Source organism: Strongylocentrotus purpuratus, unplaced genomic scaffold, assembly GCF_000002235.5.
Source record: "Strongylocentrotus purpuratus isolate Spur 01 unplaced genomic scaffold, Spur_5.0 spur5_contig_844, whole genome shotgun sequence".
NCBI lineage: Eukaryota > Metazoa > Echinodermata > Echinoidea > Camarodonta > Strongylocentrotidae > Strongylocentrotus > Strongylocentrotus purpuratus.
This window is the reverse complement of record NW_022145551.1, coordinates 37,964-56,575: the sequence shown is the minus strand read 5'-3', so window position 1 is coordinate 56,575 and position 18,612 is coordinate 37,964. Positions and strand designations below refer to the sequence as shown.

Sequence of the window (18,612 nt, the reverse complement as noted above, 5' to 3'; positions counted from 1 at the left end):
ATTTTGAATGATGCAAGTGTATGTGCTTCTTGCTCTCAAGAGTAGAACGTAGTGCAGTACCGGTAATAATCCAAAGCAAAGCCTGACTTCTTTTGTGGTCTCTTGACCGTTTCCTCCCACGATCCTCCTAGATTCTGCTTGTTATGGCCGCCGTGATGACCGTCATCGTCTACAGGATCGTCGTCAAGACGGCCATCTTCGCCATCGATCAGGAATTCATCTCTTCGTATGCCTCCATCATCACCTCGGTTACGGCTTCCATGATCTCGCTCATCCTCATCATGATCCTGCAGATAGTGAGTCTGACTGAAATTCCAGAAAAACTATAGAATACTATAAATGCTGTTTTTTTCGCGTGATTAAATTTTCGCACTGAAGGACTCCAAAACAAAACAAAAAAAAGCATTGCACACTTCACTCCATTGTTTTTTTTTTTTTGGGGGGGGGGGCGCCCAACACTCCTACAGTAGCTATGGCCCCGTCTTATAAAGAGTTGCTTTTGATCCAAATTGTAGTCATCACTGGTGCCTTGACGTCGGGAAACTTTTCCCTAATACTCCCAGGGGGGTGTTTCACAAAGATCCTAAGTTGAACTTATCTCTAAGTTGGACTTAAAAATTATGGAAAGCCATTAGCATCCTCGAAAACATTTTGTAAAAGTTATTTTAAAAGACATAAAATGTTGATTCAAATCATTCATATTTTCTATTATCATGGGAGATTCTATGTTCTTGATGTGGAATTTATAAAAAGTCTAAAATACTTGAATTTCTGCTTTTGAATATATTTCATTTTAAGGCTCCAATGGCTGTCCATAATTTTTAAGTCCAACTTAGTGTTAAGTTCTACTTAGGATCTTTGTGAAACACCCCCCTGGAAACACAAATTATGTATTCACTTATCAATATTTTTCTTCAAACACAATCCGTGAGGGGAAATCTTTGCAGAAGTGTGTCTTAAATGACATCCTCTTTGCCATAAACTTTGTGGCGAATTTGTGGCTCCCAACACTTTGGAGGAGCTTTAAATGGTGTAATTATGTACCCTTAATCGTCTCTACTCCGTTTTCCTTTACAGCTGTACGAGCGTATTGCAGTTTGGCTGACTAATCTAGGTAAGTTCCTTTCTCACAAATGTAATGATTATTTATTGTAGATTTGGGTTTATACGTGGACCATGTGATATTGCCAGCTGAACGTTCACTTCTATCATTTCCCAAAGGGGGGTTATTTCCAGCAACCTTTTGGTGCACTTTATGATCCCGCCACTTATATTAACAAAAGTACAGTGAAATCTGTCTATAATGACCACCCAAGGGAGGCAAGAAAATTGGTCTTTATAAACAGAACAGGTTCCTTTTGTACATGTTTCATTGAGAAACCGTAATTAAGGGAAACAAAAAATATGGCCTTTATAGACGGGTGGTCTTTCTATACAGGTGGTGGTTAAAGCAGGTTGGACTGTAATATGTCATTGATTTATGTACATGTATGTAGTTTTCAGTGGAAAATAATGATTTGAGTTAACACCCATTAGACTCGGCATATTACATTACATGCATGTTACAATCTCTTTGCATGTTGTATGCGTTTCATTCATAACAGTGGAAATGATAGGATCAGAAATTATTGAATTGCAAAAGATTAGAAAATGTTATAAAAAGTTCAAATGGAATTAATTTGCTATACTCAGAATGGAAAAAAAGTAGATTCTCCTAAATTTTATAAACTGAACATATTGATCACGTAATACTTTAATAGGAGGCGGGGGTTATTCTGTTGTCTTGCGCTAAGCAATGTCCGAAATGTTGACGTACAAATGATCATCTCTTTGACCACAGAGTTGCACCGTACTGAGACAGAGTACGAAGACAGCTTCACCTTCAAGATGTACCTCTTTGCATTCGTCAATTACTACTCTACCAGTTTTTACATTGCTTTCTTCAAGGGCCGGTAAGCATCGTCATTAACTAGGTTAAAGGTCAAGCATTGCCTGTCTGATTATCAAGATATTTATGATTGGAAATCAAAATTTCATTTCTCAAATGTTTTTTTATAACACTACAGTCTAATGCGTAAAATGAGTATGGTAAAACCGGTCACTCAAAGATTTTTACTTTTTTGAGGCACTTCATGATCTTTTTGAAGCGCAATTTTTGTAGGGCTTCAATTTTACACCATATCAAAGACACTGATAACACGTATGGCCATGCATCTCAGATTTAACATTAATAAACGATGCCTTTAAGCATTGAAATAAAATTTATTTTTATAATGCAACTTGTCTTACATGTGGGTAGATAAATACATTACTTTACAAGCATGAGACATTTTTAAAGCTAATTTGAATTTCATAAACTTAATCTGTTCTTTTTGTAACAGCCTACCCGGTACCCCAGCTGACTATGGACGTGTTTTCGGAATATGGCGTCAGGAAGAGGTGAGGATTTTTATTTTTAAAGATTGATAACAAGAAATATATGGTTCTTTCCCATACAACAGATGAAGTAATGATTAAAGGTAAAGACCAGTATTGGAAACGCCCCAATTTCAAAAAATGAAATTGAAGCTCTCATTACCAATCATGTGAAAGAATATGTTTTGACTAATACATGATGATAAAAAATTTGCCGGGAAACTGCCTACTAATTCATATATTTGGTAAATTTGTTTCTCTCATGGTCTGTGAGAGATATAGGGTAGTCCCATATACATCTTTCTGTGTATAGTGCTTGTAACTTTACGAAGAATGGGCAAAATTTCTTATCATTTTGATGATTCCAGAACCTTGCAGATGCTAGATGCTAGATGATCAACCTTTTCTGATCGATTCCACAACGTTTCTTTCACAATGCAATCGCATGACCATAACTGGTCTTTACCTTTAAACACATACTTGTCGAGATACTGTTACAAGCCCTCATTAAATTTTTGTATAGTGATTTTAACTTTCAAAAATGAATAACTTTCTTATATTACGTAAGATTTAATTGCAACTCTCTGATTTTTCTGCTTTCTTTTAGAGCAGTTGTCTAATTGGGTTGGATTTTCCCTTTAATAATAATAATTGACTATATTTTATTATCTTTCTGTGTCTGTTCTTAGTGTGACCCTGCTGGATGTATGCAAGAACTCTTCATTAATATTGCTATCACTATGTGCGGAAAGCAATTCTTCAACAACTTCATGGAGCTGGCTATGCCGTAAGTTGTCAGTTCTTCAGTTCTTATTTTCTATTAAAGCCCCACCGCACTACTTGTAGCTACTTGCGCCCTCTATATTTGGCAAACAATACCTAAGTGATACCCGTTGGTCCCCCATGATCCCTTTTTATGCCTCCGTTACGAAGTAGCCGGAGGCATTATGTTTTCGGGTTGTCCGTCCGTCCGTACGTCCGTACGTACGTACGTCTGTACGTACGTACGTCCCGTTCTCGTGATCGCGTTATCTGAAGAACTGGTTGATGGATTCCTGCCAAACTTTGGTCATGTATGTATCTTGTAGAGCCGATGAACTGATTAGATTTTGGGGTTACCAGGTCAAAGGTCAAAGGTCACAGGGCTCATTATGTATGCAAAACGAGCTCGTGATCGCGTTATCTGAAGAACTGGTTGATGGATTCCTGCCAAACTTTGGTCATGTATGTATCTTGTAGAGCCGATGAACTGATTAGATTTTGGGGTCACGAGGTCAAAGGTCAAAGGTCACAGGGCTCATTATGTATGCAAAACGAGCTCGTGATCGCATTATCTGAAGAACCGATTGATGGATTGCTGCCAAACTTAGGTCATGTATGTTACTTGCAAAGCCAAAAAACTGATTAGATTTTGAGGTCACGAGGTCAAAGGTCAAAGGCCACAGGGCTCATTATGTATGCAAAACGAGCTTGTGATCGCGTTATCTGAAGAACCGATTGATGGATTGCTGCCAAACTTAGGTCATGTATGTTACTTGCAGAGCCGATGAACTGATTAGATGTAGGGGTCACAAGGTCAAAGGTCATGGGCTCATTATGTATGCAAAAATAGCTTGTAATCACAATATTCTGAAAACCTGTTAATGGATTACAATTGAACTTGAATTCGAAAAATTTCTTCTGTTTTGGTTTGTAAAATTGCTCTATGACGGAGGCATCATTTTCGACTGCGCGCAGTCGAAGTTCCCTCTAGTTTTCTTATGTTAATTGAGAGCTGATTTGATGAGATAACCACCTGTCAGTGACCTTGCAGGGAGGTCTAATCCCTCCTTGCCAAACTAGTGCAGACAGGCTTTAACAAGTATTTTTATGCCTCCGTTACGAAGTAGCCGGAGGCATTATGTTTTCGGGTTGTCCGTCCGTACGTACGTACGTCCCGTTCTTGTGATCGCGTTATCTGAAGAACCGATTGATGGATTCTTGCCAAACTTTGGTCATGTATGTATCTTGCAGAGCCGATGAACTGATTAGATTTTGGGGTCACGAGGTCAAAGGTCAAAGGTCACAGGGCTCATTAGGTATGCAAAAACAGCTCGTGATCGCGTTATCTGAAGAACCGATTGATGGATTCCTGCCAAACTTTGGTCATGTATGTATCTTGCAGAGCTAATGAACTGATTAGATTTTAGGGTCATGAGGTTAAAGGTCAAAGGTCACAGGGCTCATTATGTATGCATAAACAGCTTGTGATCGCGTTATCTCAAGAACCGATTGATGGATTGCTGCCAAACTTTGGTCATGTATGTATCTTGCAGAGCTGATGAACTGATTAGATTTGGGGTCACGAGGTCAAAGGTCAAAGGTCACAGGGCTCATTAGGTATGCAAAAACAGCTCGTGATCGCGTTATCTGAAGAACCGATTGATGGATTCCTGCCAAACTTTGGTCATGTATGTATCTTGCAGAGCCAATGAACTGATTAGATTTTGGGGTCATGAGGTTAAAGGTCAAAGGTCACAGGGCTCATTATGTATGCATAAACAGCTTGTGATCACGTTATCTCAAGAACCGATTGATGGATTGCTGCCAAACTTAGGTCATGTATGTTACTTGCAGAGCCAATGAACTGATTAGATTTAGTGGTCATGAGGTCAAAGGTCAAAGGCCACAGCACACATTATGTATGCAATAACAGCTTGTGATCGCGTTATCTCAAGAACTGATTGATGGATTCCTGCCAAAATTAGGTCATGTATGTTACTTGCAAGGCCAATGAACTGAGTAAATTCTTGGTTCATAAGGTCAAAGGTCAAAGATCATGGGCTCATTATGTATGCAAAAATAGCTTGTGAACACATTCTCATTAGAACTGACAGATGGATTACTATTTAACTCAGGACATCTTGCAGAGCCAAAGAACTGAGTAGATTTTAGGGTCATGAAGTCAAAGATCAAAGGGTCATATATGTGAGAAATTGCTTGTAATCACGATATTCTGAGAACCTGTCAATGGATTACAATTGAACTTGAATTTTAAAAATTTCTTCTGTTTTGGTTTGTAAAATTGCTCTATGACAGAGGCATCATTTTTCGACTGCGCGCAGTCGAATTCCATCTAGTTTTTAACGATTTTGGGCGCTCTGTTCTTATACTTCAGTGAGTAATAAGTTGGCTGGAGTCATTACGAAAAGCTCTCGTTAAAACTATACCCCACCACTATAGCACAGCAGTCAATGTAATCTGGTGGGGTAGCACTACCCCAGATTCGTTTCTCTCGTTAAAACTTTGTAATCTGGTGGGGTAGCAATACCCCAGTTTCGTTTCTCTCGTTAAAACTTTGAGAGAGCTACTACTATTACACAGGCACCAATGGGAATCTGATGGGGTCTCACTACCCCACTTTCAATTCTCTCGTTAAAAACTTGGACAGAGAGATTAAGATATTGGATTGCAGCTGGACTCTACATCATCTTACGTAATACTAGTGTAAACAAACTCTTACTGGGGTCTGCCTGAAAGGAAATGAGAAGTAGGAAATAAGTATTTTACTTGTTTTAAGATATTTTTATGTCCTAAAGTCACTAATAATTTAGATGAAGACCAAAATGAAAGTTCGAACGAAGCAAAATGACCCATAATTGGCGATATAACAACAATTTTAACTCTGGCAGCGAACCCCTGCATGTGTCTCTTTCTCCCTTTTCCCTTCCTTTCCCCCTGTATCATGCTTATCTCTCTCTCGCTATCACCTCATCAAGGTCTCGGTGGGGGTGGATTACAGCGCTAGTGTTTACTTAGGGCTTATCACAATCTCAGCTCTAGTACAAGTAGAAATGGTGAAAGTCAAATGGGGGTTTCAATTTTAAACGACGAGTTTTCGTCATGTATTTTATTGACCAAAGATATCACATAAAACCATAAAGATTAAACATAATCTATTTTGTTAATTGCTTTAAGTTATATATCGATTAAATAATATTAGTAATTTTTCAAAGAATGATGAACACATTACGTCTCGGCCAACCCTGCTACAACTTGTATACATACATGTAGCATCCCTTTACAATATATATCGAAAATGTTACAGGATAAATACATGTGCTAAAAGTTGGTTAGTGGGACTAGAAAATAGCACATGTGGTAGTTTCCGGGCTGTTTCATTGGATACTTGAATTCCTTTTGTAGTATCCTGATGAATTTCTAGCGTTCGTTCACCGGTCTTGAGGAGGAGACAAATCCGCCAGGGACTCTAACTTTACCCAGGGGGGTGTTTCACAAAGACTAATATCGACTTTAAGTTGGACTTAACTATGGCAGGCCATTCATGCCATTGTTTGGTCTTATCATTTACTGGCATTAGTCTCTCAAGTGATGTATAAATCGTCACAAATCTACAGAATTTACATTTTTTGATAATTCATTATTGAAGGAAAAAATCTAAAGATCATAATGTTGAGAGCAAACAGTGGCATGAACGGCTTGCCATAGTTAGTCCAACTTAAAGTTGATATTAGTCTTTGTGAAAAACCCCCTGAGATGATGTTTACATCAACTGGGGCCTGTCTTACAAAGAGAGGATATTAATCGCAACTATGTACATAGGAGATAGTCCAACTGCAAACTTGCGATTGATAAGAAGACTAACGATTGATTCAGATCAATTGTAACTCTTTGTAAGACGGGGCCCTGGTTTGAATACTGGACAATAAACCCCTTCTTCATTCACTCACATCACATGGGCTGTTTCTCATTATCTCTCCCCTTCCAGTGTCCTGATGAACTTCTGGCGTTCTCGTACCGGTCGCAAGGAGGAGAAGAGCGGCAAGGGACGTTATGAGCAGTGGGAACAGGACGCTGACCTGGCCGATCTTGGACCACGAGGGCTCTTCAAGGAATACCTCGAGATGGGTAAGTTCTTTCTCTTAGGTCTCTCTTGCAATTTTTGGATTAGGATCGATTTTATTGGTCTGATACAGTCAAACCTGCTTTAGTGATAGTAATAATAATAATATTCTGTGTTTATATAGCGCTCAATACATCGATCCAACGATGTGCCTAAGCACTTTACAGAGATGTTAATACCCCGGTCATTGGATTCAGGCTTACCCGCGCACAATGTATGCACATTTTCCACTCCCTGGGGAGCATTCCAGCCAGTCGCCATTTTGCAAGCGCACACTTGCTTGTCCAACCACATGAACTTTCACATCCTACCAGGTACCCATTGTGAACAGTGATCACCTGTCTACAAAGACCTCATTTTGGGGTTCCCTTCAAAATGGTTTCTCACCCCCCCCCCCCCCCCCCCCATCCCCAATGCAATATCTTCTTCTTCTTCTTTTGAATGAAATCAATTTTCCTGTAGAGCTTGCAAGTAATAAAAATCCTAAATTTCTTTAGTTCTAAATCCCACTCACATTGATACATGTATTCCCAAAATTGAAAGTACAAGTTATCATCCTTTTATTATTCCTCTTCTCTTTTTCAGTCGTTCAGTTTGGTTTCTCCACCATCTTTGTGGCTGCTTTCCCTCTGGCTCCTCTCTTCGCTCTTCTGAACAATCTCGTTGAGGTCCGTCTCGATGCCTACAAATTCATCTCTCAGCTCCGACGACCAGTCGCCAAGAGAGCCCAGGATATCGGTAAGAAGGGGTTTCAGTAATTTTTATTTGTTGTAAAAGAGAGCTCCTCCCTTCGCTCTTTTTAATAACTTTCTTAACCCTACGTTAACTGGGGGGGGGGGGGGGGTCAATTTGACCCCCCCCCCCTGTAGAAATTTCGCGACTTCTCCAAAACCGCGGCAGATATAAAATTTTCCTTTCATGACTTTTTTCTTTCGAGTCTTACGCATCTTTTAAAACAATTTTTTCGAAAATCGGACGTATAGTTACGGAGTCACGTGACATTTTGTTGATGCATGTCAGCCCGAAAATCGCTCATTTTTGTGATTTGTGTACAAAACATATGGAAATGTCATTTTTCCTGAAAAGAGATAAAACATTGGTTATTTGGTCTTGTTTAAAGTTTGGGTGTTTGTTTTGGGGTCAAAATAGTTGAATTGTAGTTATAAATCAAATAAAACAACAAAAACCATGAAATACATAAGTTGAAAAAACAATGAAATACATAAGAAATTATCAAAACAAGAGATAACATAAGGAATAACCTGGCTCTTCTAATTTTTTGTGTTGTATTATTATTTCAAACGGTCTAACAAATATATGTAGAGAAAAAGGATCCTTAAATATCAATAATGTATGATTTATGGGCAAAAATGTGAATTTTATGACCTTGTTTGCATAAATTACCATAAATATGTAAATGAGTGAATTTTTCAAAAAATTGAAATTACCATAGTATTCTATACACTTCACTTGACATGTATACAAATTTTCGCGGCGATCGGCCGTTAAACGGCCGAGATCTTAAGGGGGGGTCAAATTGACCCCCCCCCCCCCCCAGTAAAAACCTGGTCTGAAATAGCCCAGTTAAAATAGGGTTAAGGTTCGTCTCGATGCCTACAAATTCATCTCTCAGCTCCGACGACAAGTCGCCAAGAGGGCCCAGGATATCAATAAGAAGGGGTTTCAGTAAATGTGTTGGTGTTTAATTTGTTGTAAAAGAGAGCTTCTCTCTTCGCTCTTTTTAATAACCTCGTTGAGGTTCATCTCGATACCTACAAATTCATCTCTCGGCTCCGACGACCAGTCGCCAAGAGGGCACAGGATATCGATAAGAAGGGGTTTCAGTAAATGTGTTGGTGTTTAATTTATTGTAAAAGAGAAGTCTCTCTCTTCGCTCTTTCTAACAACCTCGTTGAGGTCCGTCTCGATGCCTACAAATATCTCTCAGCTCCGACGACCAGTCGCCAAGAGGGCCCAGGATTTCGGTAAGAAGGGGTTTCGGTAATATGCTAGTGTTTAATTTGTAAAAGGGAGCTTTGCTCTGACCAGTCGCGAAGAGATGAAATGGTAAGGTGTCAAGTGCTGAAGTGGTAGTGTAAGAACAGTTGTAAAATACAGTATAACTAGATAATATAAAGTACATCAAACAAAGAAGATTGCTATTATGCTTGTGTTAGACCTGGGACCCATTTCACAAAGCCTTTTTTCAGTGACACATGACAAAAATCAGTGAAAAATCTTCTGATAACCATTCAGAAGCAAGGATTTCACTAGCTTATAACGAAAATTGTCATTTGTCACTGATGACAAGTTTTGTGAAATGGGGCCCAGTTGTAAACTACTACCACACAACATAAATTCAATTCATGTAAATACAATCCAATTATTAGAAGCGGCTAATATGTTTATCTCACAAATTTGTCTCATTTATAGGTGCTTGGTATGCAATCCTAGTCACCGTTGGAAACCTGTCTGTCTTAACCAATGTAAGTATAGTCAAACCTGCTTAAGTGACCACCTGTCGACAAAGACAGCCTGCCTATAAAAACCACTTTTCTTGTCTCCCTTGGGTAGTCTTTATAGACAGGTTTCACTGTGTATTGAAACCAGCTAAGCTTTATACTAGTAACCACCTGTCTGTAAAGACCACATTTTCTGTTCCCTTGAAAACACCTTTCTCACCTTTTTCATAAAGATAACCTGTTTATGTCTTTGTCTCTCTCTCTCTCTCCTTTTTCATAAAGACAACCTGTTTATGTCTTTGTCTCTCTCTCTCTCCTTTTTCATAAAGACAACCTGTTTATGTCTTTGTCTCTCTCTCTCTCCTTTTTCATAAAGACAACCTGTTTATGTCTTTGTCTCTCTCTCTCTCTTTCTCTGTCTCTCTTAATATTCTATGTGTAGAAGTGTTGTGGTCTAGTGGATCACAGGGTACGTAGTTCGAGTTCCGCCATAGCACTAATGGCCTTTAGCAAGACATTAATCTACATTTGCCGCTCTCCACCCAGATGTGAAATTGGTATCGGTTGGGAAGGAATTCCTTAAATGCTGTGAGCACCAAAATCGTTAGCCTAGCAGAGCCAGGGTAATATTGGAGCGCCTTGAGCACCTTGCAGGGTGGATATGTGCGCTATATAAATATCCAATACTATTATTATGTCTATCTCTCTCTTTTAATAACAGGCCCTTATTATACTTTTCACTTCCAAGTTTATCTCACCTCAACTAAACGGTGCACTACTTATAGCTACTTGCGCCCTCTATATAGCAAACAATGCCTACGCGGTACCCGTTGGTCCCCCATGATCCCCTTTTTCTTATGTTAATTGAGAGCTGATTGATGAGATAACCACCTGTCAGTAACCATGCAGGGAGTCTAATCCTCCTGGCCAAACTAGTGCGGTGGGGCTTTAATATTATATTAATTAATATATCAATAAATAAATTAATTTTGTTCATCTCCACGACAGGCCCTTGTCATTGCCTTCACGTCCGAGTTCATCCCGCGTCAAGTCTTTAAGTATTACTACGGAGGACCCGAGGCAACGCTCAACGGCTATACCAACTGGTCGCTCTCCTACTTCAACACCGTGGACATGCAGAATGATTCTAAGCCCACAGATCCGAGTTACCCCAGGGTTGGTGATGAGGACACCACGGACCCCAACTATGGATTGAACGTATCCGTATGCAGGTCAGTCTTCCTCTGGCAGGCCTGATAAAAACCTGATTTAAAGATGAAGTTGAGTTCTGGTCATGCGATTGCATTGTGAAAGAAACGGTGTGGAATCGACCAGACAAGGTTGATCATCTAGCATGTAAGAATTTGTGTGTATTGCAAGGTTCTGGAATCATCAAAATGATAAGAAATTTGGCCAAGTCTTGGTAAACTTACAAACACTGTACACAGAAAGATGTATATGGGACTACACAAACACGTGGCATAAAAATCCTACCCTGGAGTTTTACGATGTTACATGACATAGTTAGAATATGAAGGCATTTGAAGAGCCATGCTTTTCAGGGAACATGTCTTATGTGATATTCTTTCACACTTGCATAATAAGAATGATAACGCTCACTAATAATTTTTCACCTCTTCCCAGAACTCAACCTTCTCTTTAAATCGGCATCCCAATTTTTTATTTTTTTCTCCAGATTTTTCCCTGATTTTCTTGATTCTTCCCTTTTTTTTCCAGATTTTCTTACTCAAAAGGGCGGAATGTTGTTTGATGCCATTTTTTCCTCCCGAATCCTTTTTTTTATGCCTCCGCTACAAATTAGCCGGAGGCATTATGTTTTCAGGTTGTCCGTCCGTCTGTATGTACGTACGTATGTACGTCCCGTTCTCGTGATCGCGTTATCTCAAGAACCAATTGACGAATTCCTGCCAAACTTGGGTCATATATGTATCTTGCAGAGCCAATGACCTGATTCGATTCTAGGATCACGAGATCCAAGGTCAAAGGTCACAGGGCTCACTATGTATTCAAAAATAGCTCGTGATCGCTTTATCTCAAGAACCCATTGATGGATTCCCGCCAAACTTGGGTCATGTATGCAAAAATTCCTCGCTTCTGTTTTGATTTGTAAAATTGCTCCATGGCGGAGGCATCATTTTCGACAGCACCGGTCGAAGGTCCATCTATTTTTTTCTTTTCTCCAGATTCTTTTCAGATTTTTTCCTTATTTTCTTGATTCCTTCCTATTTTTTCAAGATTTTCTTACTCAAAAGGGCGGAATGTCGTTTGATGCCATTTTCCGCCCTGAATCCTCTTTTTTTTCCACTCAAGGGGAGCGTGGTTGAAGGGAAACCCCCCCCCCTTTTTTTTTTTTAGTGCTCTTCATCACCCCTGTCTAGGTAATCTTTTCAGTCAGTTTCTTTTTGGGTCATTCCATAAAAATAGGGCAAAAAATATGACGGTGTCCATGTAACGTAGGTATGAGATCTTCTACTACACATGGAAGTTGAAATTATTTGTTGAAGATTTTTATGAAATGAATATAAATAGTAGTGCCCTGCTAGAATCGTTTCTGTTTCAGTTGCTTTTCTTCAAAATCTGTGTTTGATACACATTTATCTTCTTACCGGCGTTACATGGACACCATATTCATATAACATTACATAAACTTTGGGTCCATAATATTGATTCATCATGAAGCTTGAGTACTTCTGAAGTTAGTTGGCTATGCTTTTTATGCAAAACTCATTTTAGCAAACATTGTTATCTAGATAGGAGACATAGTTTCTTATTTCTGGTATGTCACTAAAATTGCCCCAACTTTCTGGACGGACCCTTTGGACACCGAGAAAGCCCTTCAGTTTGAATTTGCTGGCAAACAAGGGGCATAGATTAAAGATGTTTTTCCTTTTTGCAGACCTAGGAAACTGAAGGTCCATGAATCCAGTGATATAATGAAGAGGTCGACCATTAGGAACCTCCAACCAAAGTGGCTATCAACACATTAATTTGAATGTTTAATTCCAGATGTTTATTTAATACTAGACTCAAAAACTCTATTTGTACACAATTCAAAATGAATTTGACCGATATATCTGTTGATTTGTGATCAGCCCCCTCTGTGGCAATAAAGCGTGCAACAAATGAAAACGGCACTAGATTTTCAATTCGTACAAAGAACTATCAGAACCTATGACTGTAAAATTAAAAATTGTTATTGAGATAGGCACTAGTACAGAAGAAAGATTATGTATTCTGAGGAATGGTATCAAAATTGTCCTCAACTTGGCCAAATTCTTGTTTAAAATCACAAATTAATGAAAAGCACTGGAGTAACCAAATCCATTCATCACTGGTTTGTTCAAACTGAGGGTATACAATGTGCACATTTCCAGTTTAAATGATGCTTTTCTTTTCTTTTCTTCAATAATTCCATTTTCAAAGATACCGTGGTAACTACGATGAACATTATAATGTCACCCTGGACTACTGGCTGGTCATCGCCATTAAGCTGGCCTTTATCCTGCTCTATGAGGTAAGTCCACCCCCTAAAATCAAATGGTACCTTCCCATTTATTGCATGAAAGCAAATATTAGGACTGTTCCATTCTTATTGAAGGGATGCAGTGAAATGTGTGTGTTTTTTTCTTCAAACCTCTAGATTTTATCCCCACCCAAAAATGGTAGCTACCCACTTTATAACAGGATAATACTGTTGAGGAGATTCTTCCATTTTGAACATGGGGGTGTGATAAGTTGTGTTTTGTTTTTGATAATTTTGTAAATGAAGAGCAGTGAGTGGGAAATAATCTAGAAGTTGAGAAGTACACTGTCAGGGCCTCTTTTGGACGGTGCATTTTTATTGGCTTTAAAATTTATCGGCTTTGAAAATTTCATGATAATTGTAGATGGTTTAGTGCAGTTTGTTGTCTTTGGTTTTATGGAATACTTATATTGGTAGGTGGTTGGTGTATTGGGTTTGACGGAGTACTCATATTGGTGTGTGTATGCTAATAACACAGGTCATGTCGGGATGTTTGTTGAGGAGTTGTGTCTCAATTTCCTGTAGCCAAATCCTTAATCAGTGTTTGCAAATTTGTGGTTAATTTATTTGCTTTTGGTTGGCTGGCGAATTCGGGCAAACTTTTTAGCAACTTTTATCCAACATTGCCACCCCACCCCAAAGTATAAACTTTCTAGCAATTCCCCCTTCTTGGTAACGGACCACTAACAATGGAAGGTTTGGGTAGATATTGGTGAAAAGTCGCTTTGAAGAAGAAGAAGAAACAAAACAGTTTTATTAAGTTTAATCTTCTATTTAAAGCCCCACTGTCCTACTTGAAGCTACTTGCTCCCTCTTTATAGAAAACTTCCCCAATCGGTGCCTGTTGGTCCCCCATGATCCTCTATTTCTTATGTTATTTGAGAGTTGATGAGATAGCCACCCGTCAGTGACCTCGCTGTGTGGTCTAATCCCTCCTGGCCAAACTAGTGCAGATAAGCTTTAACATCAGAGGAAAGAGCAAGATGAAAACCCAGAATACAGAGTTTAATGCTGTAGGATTGATTATTTCATTTTATTTCATTTATTTATTTCACTCTATTTCACTCTCTTTTAAAAAACATCAAAAGTATATACATGTTTGTCATTATCAACATAAGATAAAAGGAAGTGTGGAATCGTGAAAGCTAAAATTGGCTTGATGAGAATGATCCCCAGAATAGGGAGTGTTTTATTTATTTAACATACATGTATTAACGGCAGTGATCATACACAGTAGGCATGTCATCATCAGCTTGAGTTTGCCAAATAGCCCATTTTTTTCAGACTCTGGATATTATCCCGAAGCTGGAAATTGCTTCCTCACCAGAACCGTCATCAATGTTGCTCATTTTTCATTATCCTGGCATTCATGAGTTTGATGTTTGTACAATTCATTCACTTTGTCTCATTTCTTATCAAAATCATGTACGGGAGTAACTAATATTCTAAACACTATCATGCTTATAATTCTCACTATCGCATATAGCAATGTGCATTCCCACAATGCATTCCCACAATGCATTCCCACAATGCATTGCGTCTCCGATATCTCAGCGATTTTGCAGACACGCTAATTTCCTGTGATTCTAAAAGATTCTATTCTGCTATACTACGATATGCTTACAATTTGTTATCTGCTATTCTCCATCTATCTCGATTCATTTGTAAAAGTACACAAACAGTAAGCATATTTGTTAATCAAGAGTAATATACCAAATATTGCAAACGCCATCACTTGGAGAAATTTTCTTGGAAAAACTTGGCACGCAGCAACGCAAGTGGTTTCTTTTCCTAAGCCATGATTGTTCGCTAATGGCGGTAATAAATACCTCGCAATCTATTTTCAGATGCCGGATTTACATTTTTAGATGTTTCCGGATGTGCACTTGGTCGTAGCCAACACGTTAATAATACTTTATCTTCATTCATGTGTATGGTATCCTGCTTCGTAGCATCACATAAACGCCTGTGGTTTCTAATAAGGCAATATATTGAAGGACATTTCCTTTCATTGTTATATATTCATCATGATATATGGCATGCAGACATGGCAAAGCTAAGCCAAGATTAATAAACTTGTGCTGCTTTCATTCATAAAAAATCCATTCATGTATTTATCATTTCCATGCTTGTGAAACTAACAACATCGCATATAGCAGGATGTTTTATTTTGACATTGCGTAATTAATTTCAAGAACACTTGAGGACGACGTCTAATACTCAGGACAGACTAACGATTGTTATTAAGAACCACTTAATCATTTATGCTAAAGTAACGTAGTAATAACATGTCATTAGTGCATGGGGTTGTAATTACACAATCGAAACAGGTTTATATCAAAGTTGGACTAACTTTCTTTAAATACTATATGTAACTAACTTACAAACTTATCAGATTATCATGAAATTTACAGAGTTGCAAGAATTTTACATTGTATTGAGAAAAAAAAGATGAATAAAATTATCAGATAAAGAAATATCCAGTTATTTTGTGAAGAAATATGGGGTTTACCTATGGATTTTTTGTCAAGCATCTTTCAAAAAGTACATAGAAACTCACTGTGTTATATGCTGCCATATACTCATTTTTTTATTTTTTTATTGTGTGATACATATTTTTTTAAATATATTGCTAGCTATTCGTTTCTTCAACTGAAAATATCACTGGCACATCACAATATTCCCATTTTATCTTTATATGTTCTGTTAAGAAAATCAAATGTGTGTACATCCTGCTTTCTCTACCTACACTCCTTCTTTCTATCTCTCTTGATTATATATTTCTCTCGTAATATGATTTATTACTTTATCTCACCTTTTCTCTTTTTCTCTAATAATTGAAACACTCCCTTCTCTATCCTTGTTTGCTTGCTCTTTGTCTCTCTTTCTCTTTCCCTCTATCTCCCATGCTTTCTCTCTTTCTCTTTCCCTCTATCTCCCATGCTTTCTCTCTTTCTCTTTCCCTCTATCTCCCATGCTTTCTCTCTTTCTCTTTCCCTCTATCTCCCATGCTTTCTCTCTTTCTCTTTCCCTCTATCTCCCATGCTTTCTCTCTTTCTCTTTCCCTCTATCTCCCATGCTTTCTCTCTTTCTCTTTCCCTCTATCTCTCATGCTTTCTCTTTCCCTCTTTCTCCTATGCTTTCCCTCTTATTTATTTCTCTATCTCTCTCTTTTTTAAAATTATTTCTATCTCTCCACCCTCCATCTGCCTCCTTGTTTGTTGACTCTTTCTTTCTTTCTCCTTTCTCTTTGATTTATTTTTATCTCTTTTCTCTGCCTTTCTGTAATATATTATCTCTTGCCTTCACATTTATACTCTCTTGGTTACTCTCTCTACTCTGTTTCCCTCTCTCTCTCTCTCTCTCTCTCTCTCCCTTCCTCTCTTTCTCCCTCCCTCCCTCTCTCCCTCCCTCCCTCTCTCTCTCTCTCGCTCTCCCTCTCTCTCTCCCTCTCTCTCTCTCAACCTGTCAATGCTATCATTCAAACTGTCTCTCTGTTTAATCTGTATGTATCTGTATATACATAACCACCTGTACCCTCTCTCTCCATCAACGCATAGCATTTCGTCCTATTCACCAAGTTCTTTGTGGCATACATCATTCCCGACATGCCCGAGTTCGTCAAGAACCAGATCAAACGCGAGACCTACCTCGGCCAGCAGGCCCTGCGTACGGCCCTCACGGAGCAACGCGGCAAGAGCAAGAAGTTGGTCCCGCCGGGTGGACCGGAAGTAGAGCAGGCCGGCGCCGCTGGGCCTTAGACCGGCTCTCTCATCGCCACGACTACGCATCATCCCTCGCTCGGCGATGTTGGCCATCCTCGCTATCATCACGTCTGCATCCATTCATTTCAAATCAAATCAGACTACATTATCTCTCTTTCGTTATCGTATACAGCTAAACTTATGTAGCGCCCTCTATTATGGGAATCAACCATGACAGTCCTCATGAGTTGTACTATCTTATATCATCTTTCTGTCCTTATTGTACTAAAGATTATCTTACATAGTGCCCTCATTTAAGCAAGGGAATCGACAATGACTTTTCATCACTTTTCATTCTCGTATCAATATCCGATTTCGTATCGTACCGCAACACCGGAAATACCGTTGAAGCTCGTTCATGTATATACACGCTTTGCAGTTTCATTTTGCTACGAAACCCCATGTTGAATTGTTCTTCATAATACAGTCTCCTTAAAATGCTCTCTCTTCAAATGCTTTCAGAAGTAAAATCGATGTTCAAGGTTATATGTAATCTCTTTGTTAGAACAAGGATGTACAATTAATTGCTTCCCTCTAAGTTACATATTTAAGCTTTCTGTTATAATAGTGTTTCACTTTCTCAATCAAATGTTGTACATGTATTGTTCATGACTCTCTTTCCATGTCATATGTTGTATTGTTCTCAACGATATTCACATTTTTGTAGAGTCTATGGACCATTTTATAATGAGTGACCTCTTTTGCAGTTTATATCCTTGTGCTCATCCTGTTTACGCTCAAAATCACTCTCACTTTCACTTTCGCTATTCGTCAAATCTGTCAAGCAATCCTGGCCTCAAATATACCTAAATTACTGCTAATTTGATTAATGCAGGCCTCTCATCTGTTTGAAAATTGCATGTATATTCAAAAAGAAAATCATCTTGTATGAAAAAAAAGCTTAGCCCCATCAGTGTGATTCATCATTTGATCAGATATCCATTATGATGCATGTACAGTTTGGGTTATTTAGGATGTCTCGGTCACGTATCACTTTCTCTAAGAATCTTTCAATCTCTTTGGACTACCGTTTGGCATCACCTCTTGATTTCTATGCAAAATACTGCCTTGCGTTCATCACTGTACCACACATGATTATCCATGTCATGTTTTAAATCAGTTTTATGAAAATGATGGCAGGTACCCAATGTTCGAGTGCATGAACATGCAAATTGGAGAAGAAAAGAAATTGTTATTCTATTCATCACTTTTTATACTGTAAATAAAAAGAGTATTTTCTAGGACCTTTTGAAAGAAGTGAATAGTTTGAGCCTTTGGAATACTAGTATCTCTCATATTTTACACCTTAATGCTTAGACTTATCAACCTAATGAAGACAATTTGTATCTATAGCTATATATTAGCTTTGCATGTTATAAGCATGTAATATGAAACAGAACATGAAATAACTATGATAATATGAAATACTGACCCATTTACCGACTCTCCTAAATGTCTGTGTTTTAATCAGTCTTATCCAGTTTTTACTCATAGAAGAAAATGCTTAGTACAGTGTATAGCAAG

At 38.4% G+C, this 18,612-nt stretch overlaps 1 protein-coding gene across 1 annotated transcript in view; it reads left to right on the top strand.

Moving 5' to 3' along the window:
- The window catches only part of tmem16 (transmembrane protein 16), a gene marked incomplete at its 5' end in the record, with an annotated part of 66,422 nt that extends 49,337 nt beyond the window's left edge, over positions 1-17,085 (top strand). Inside the window, 11 exon segments of the mRNA NM_001079541.1 lie at positions 132-296; positions 1,078-1,114; positions 1,841-1,952; positions 2,382-2,439; positions 3,105-3,202; positions 7,184-7,323; positions 7,904-8,056; positions 9,752-9,804; positions 10,789-11,012; positions 13,225-13,315; positions 16,885-17,085. Coding sequence (NP_001073009.1) covers positions 132-296; positions 1,078-1,114; positions 1,841-1,952; positions 2,382-2,439; positions 3,105-3,202; positions 7,184-7,323; positions 7,904-8,056; positions 9,752-9,804; positions 10,789-11,012; positions 13,225-13,315; positions 16,885-17,085 — 1,332 coding nt within the window.
- Between the last annotated feature and the right edge of the window lie 1,527 nt (positions 17,086-18,612).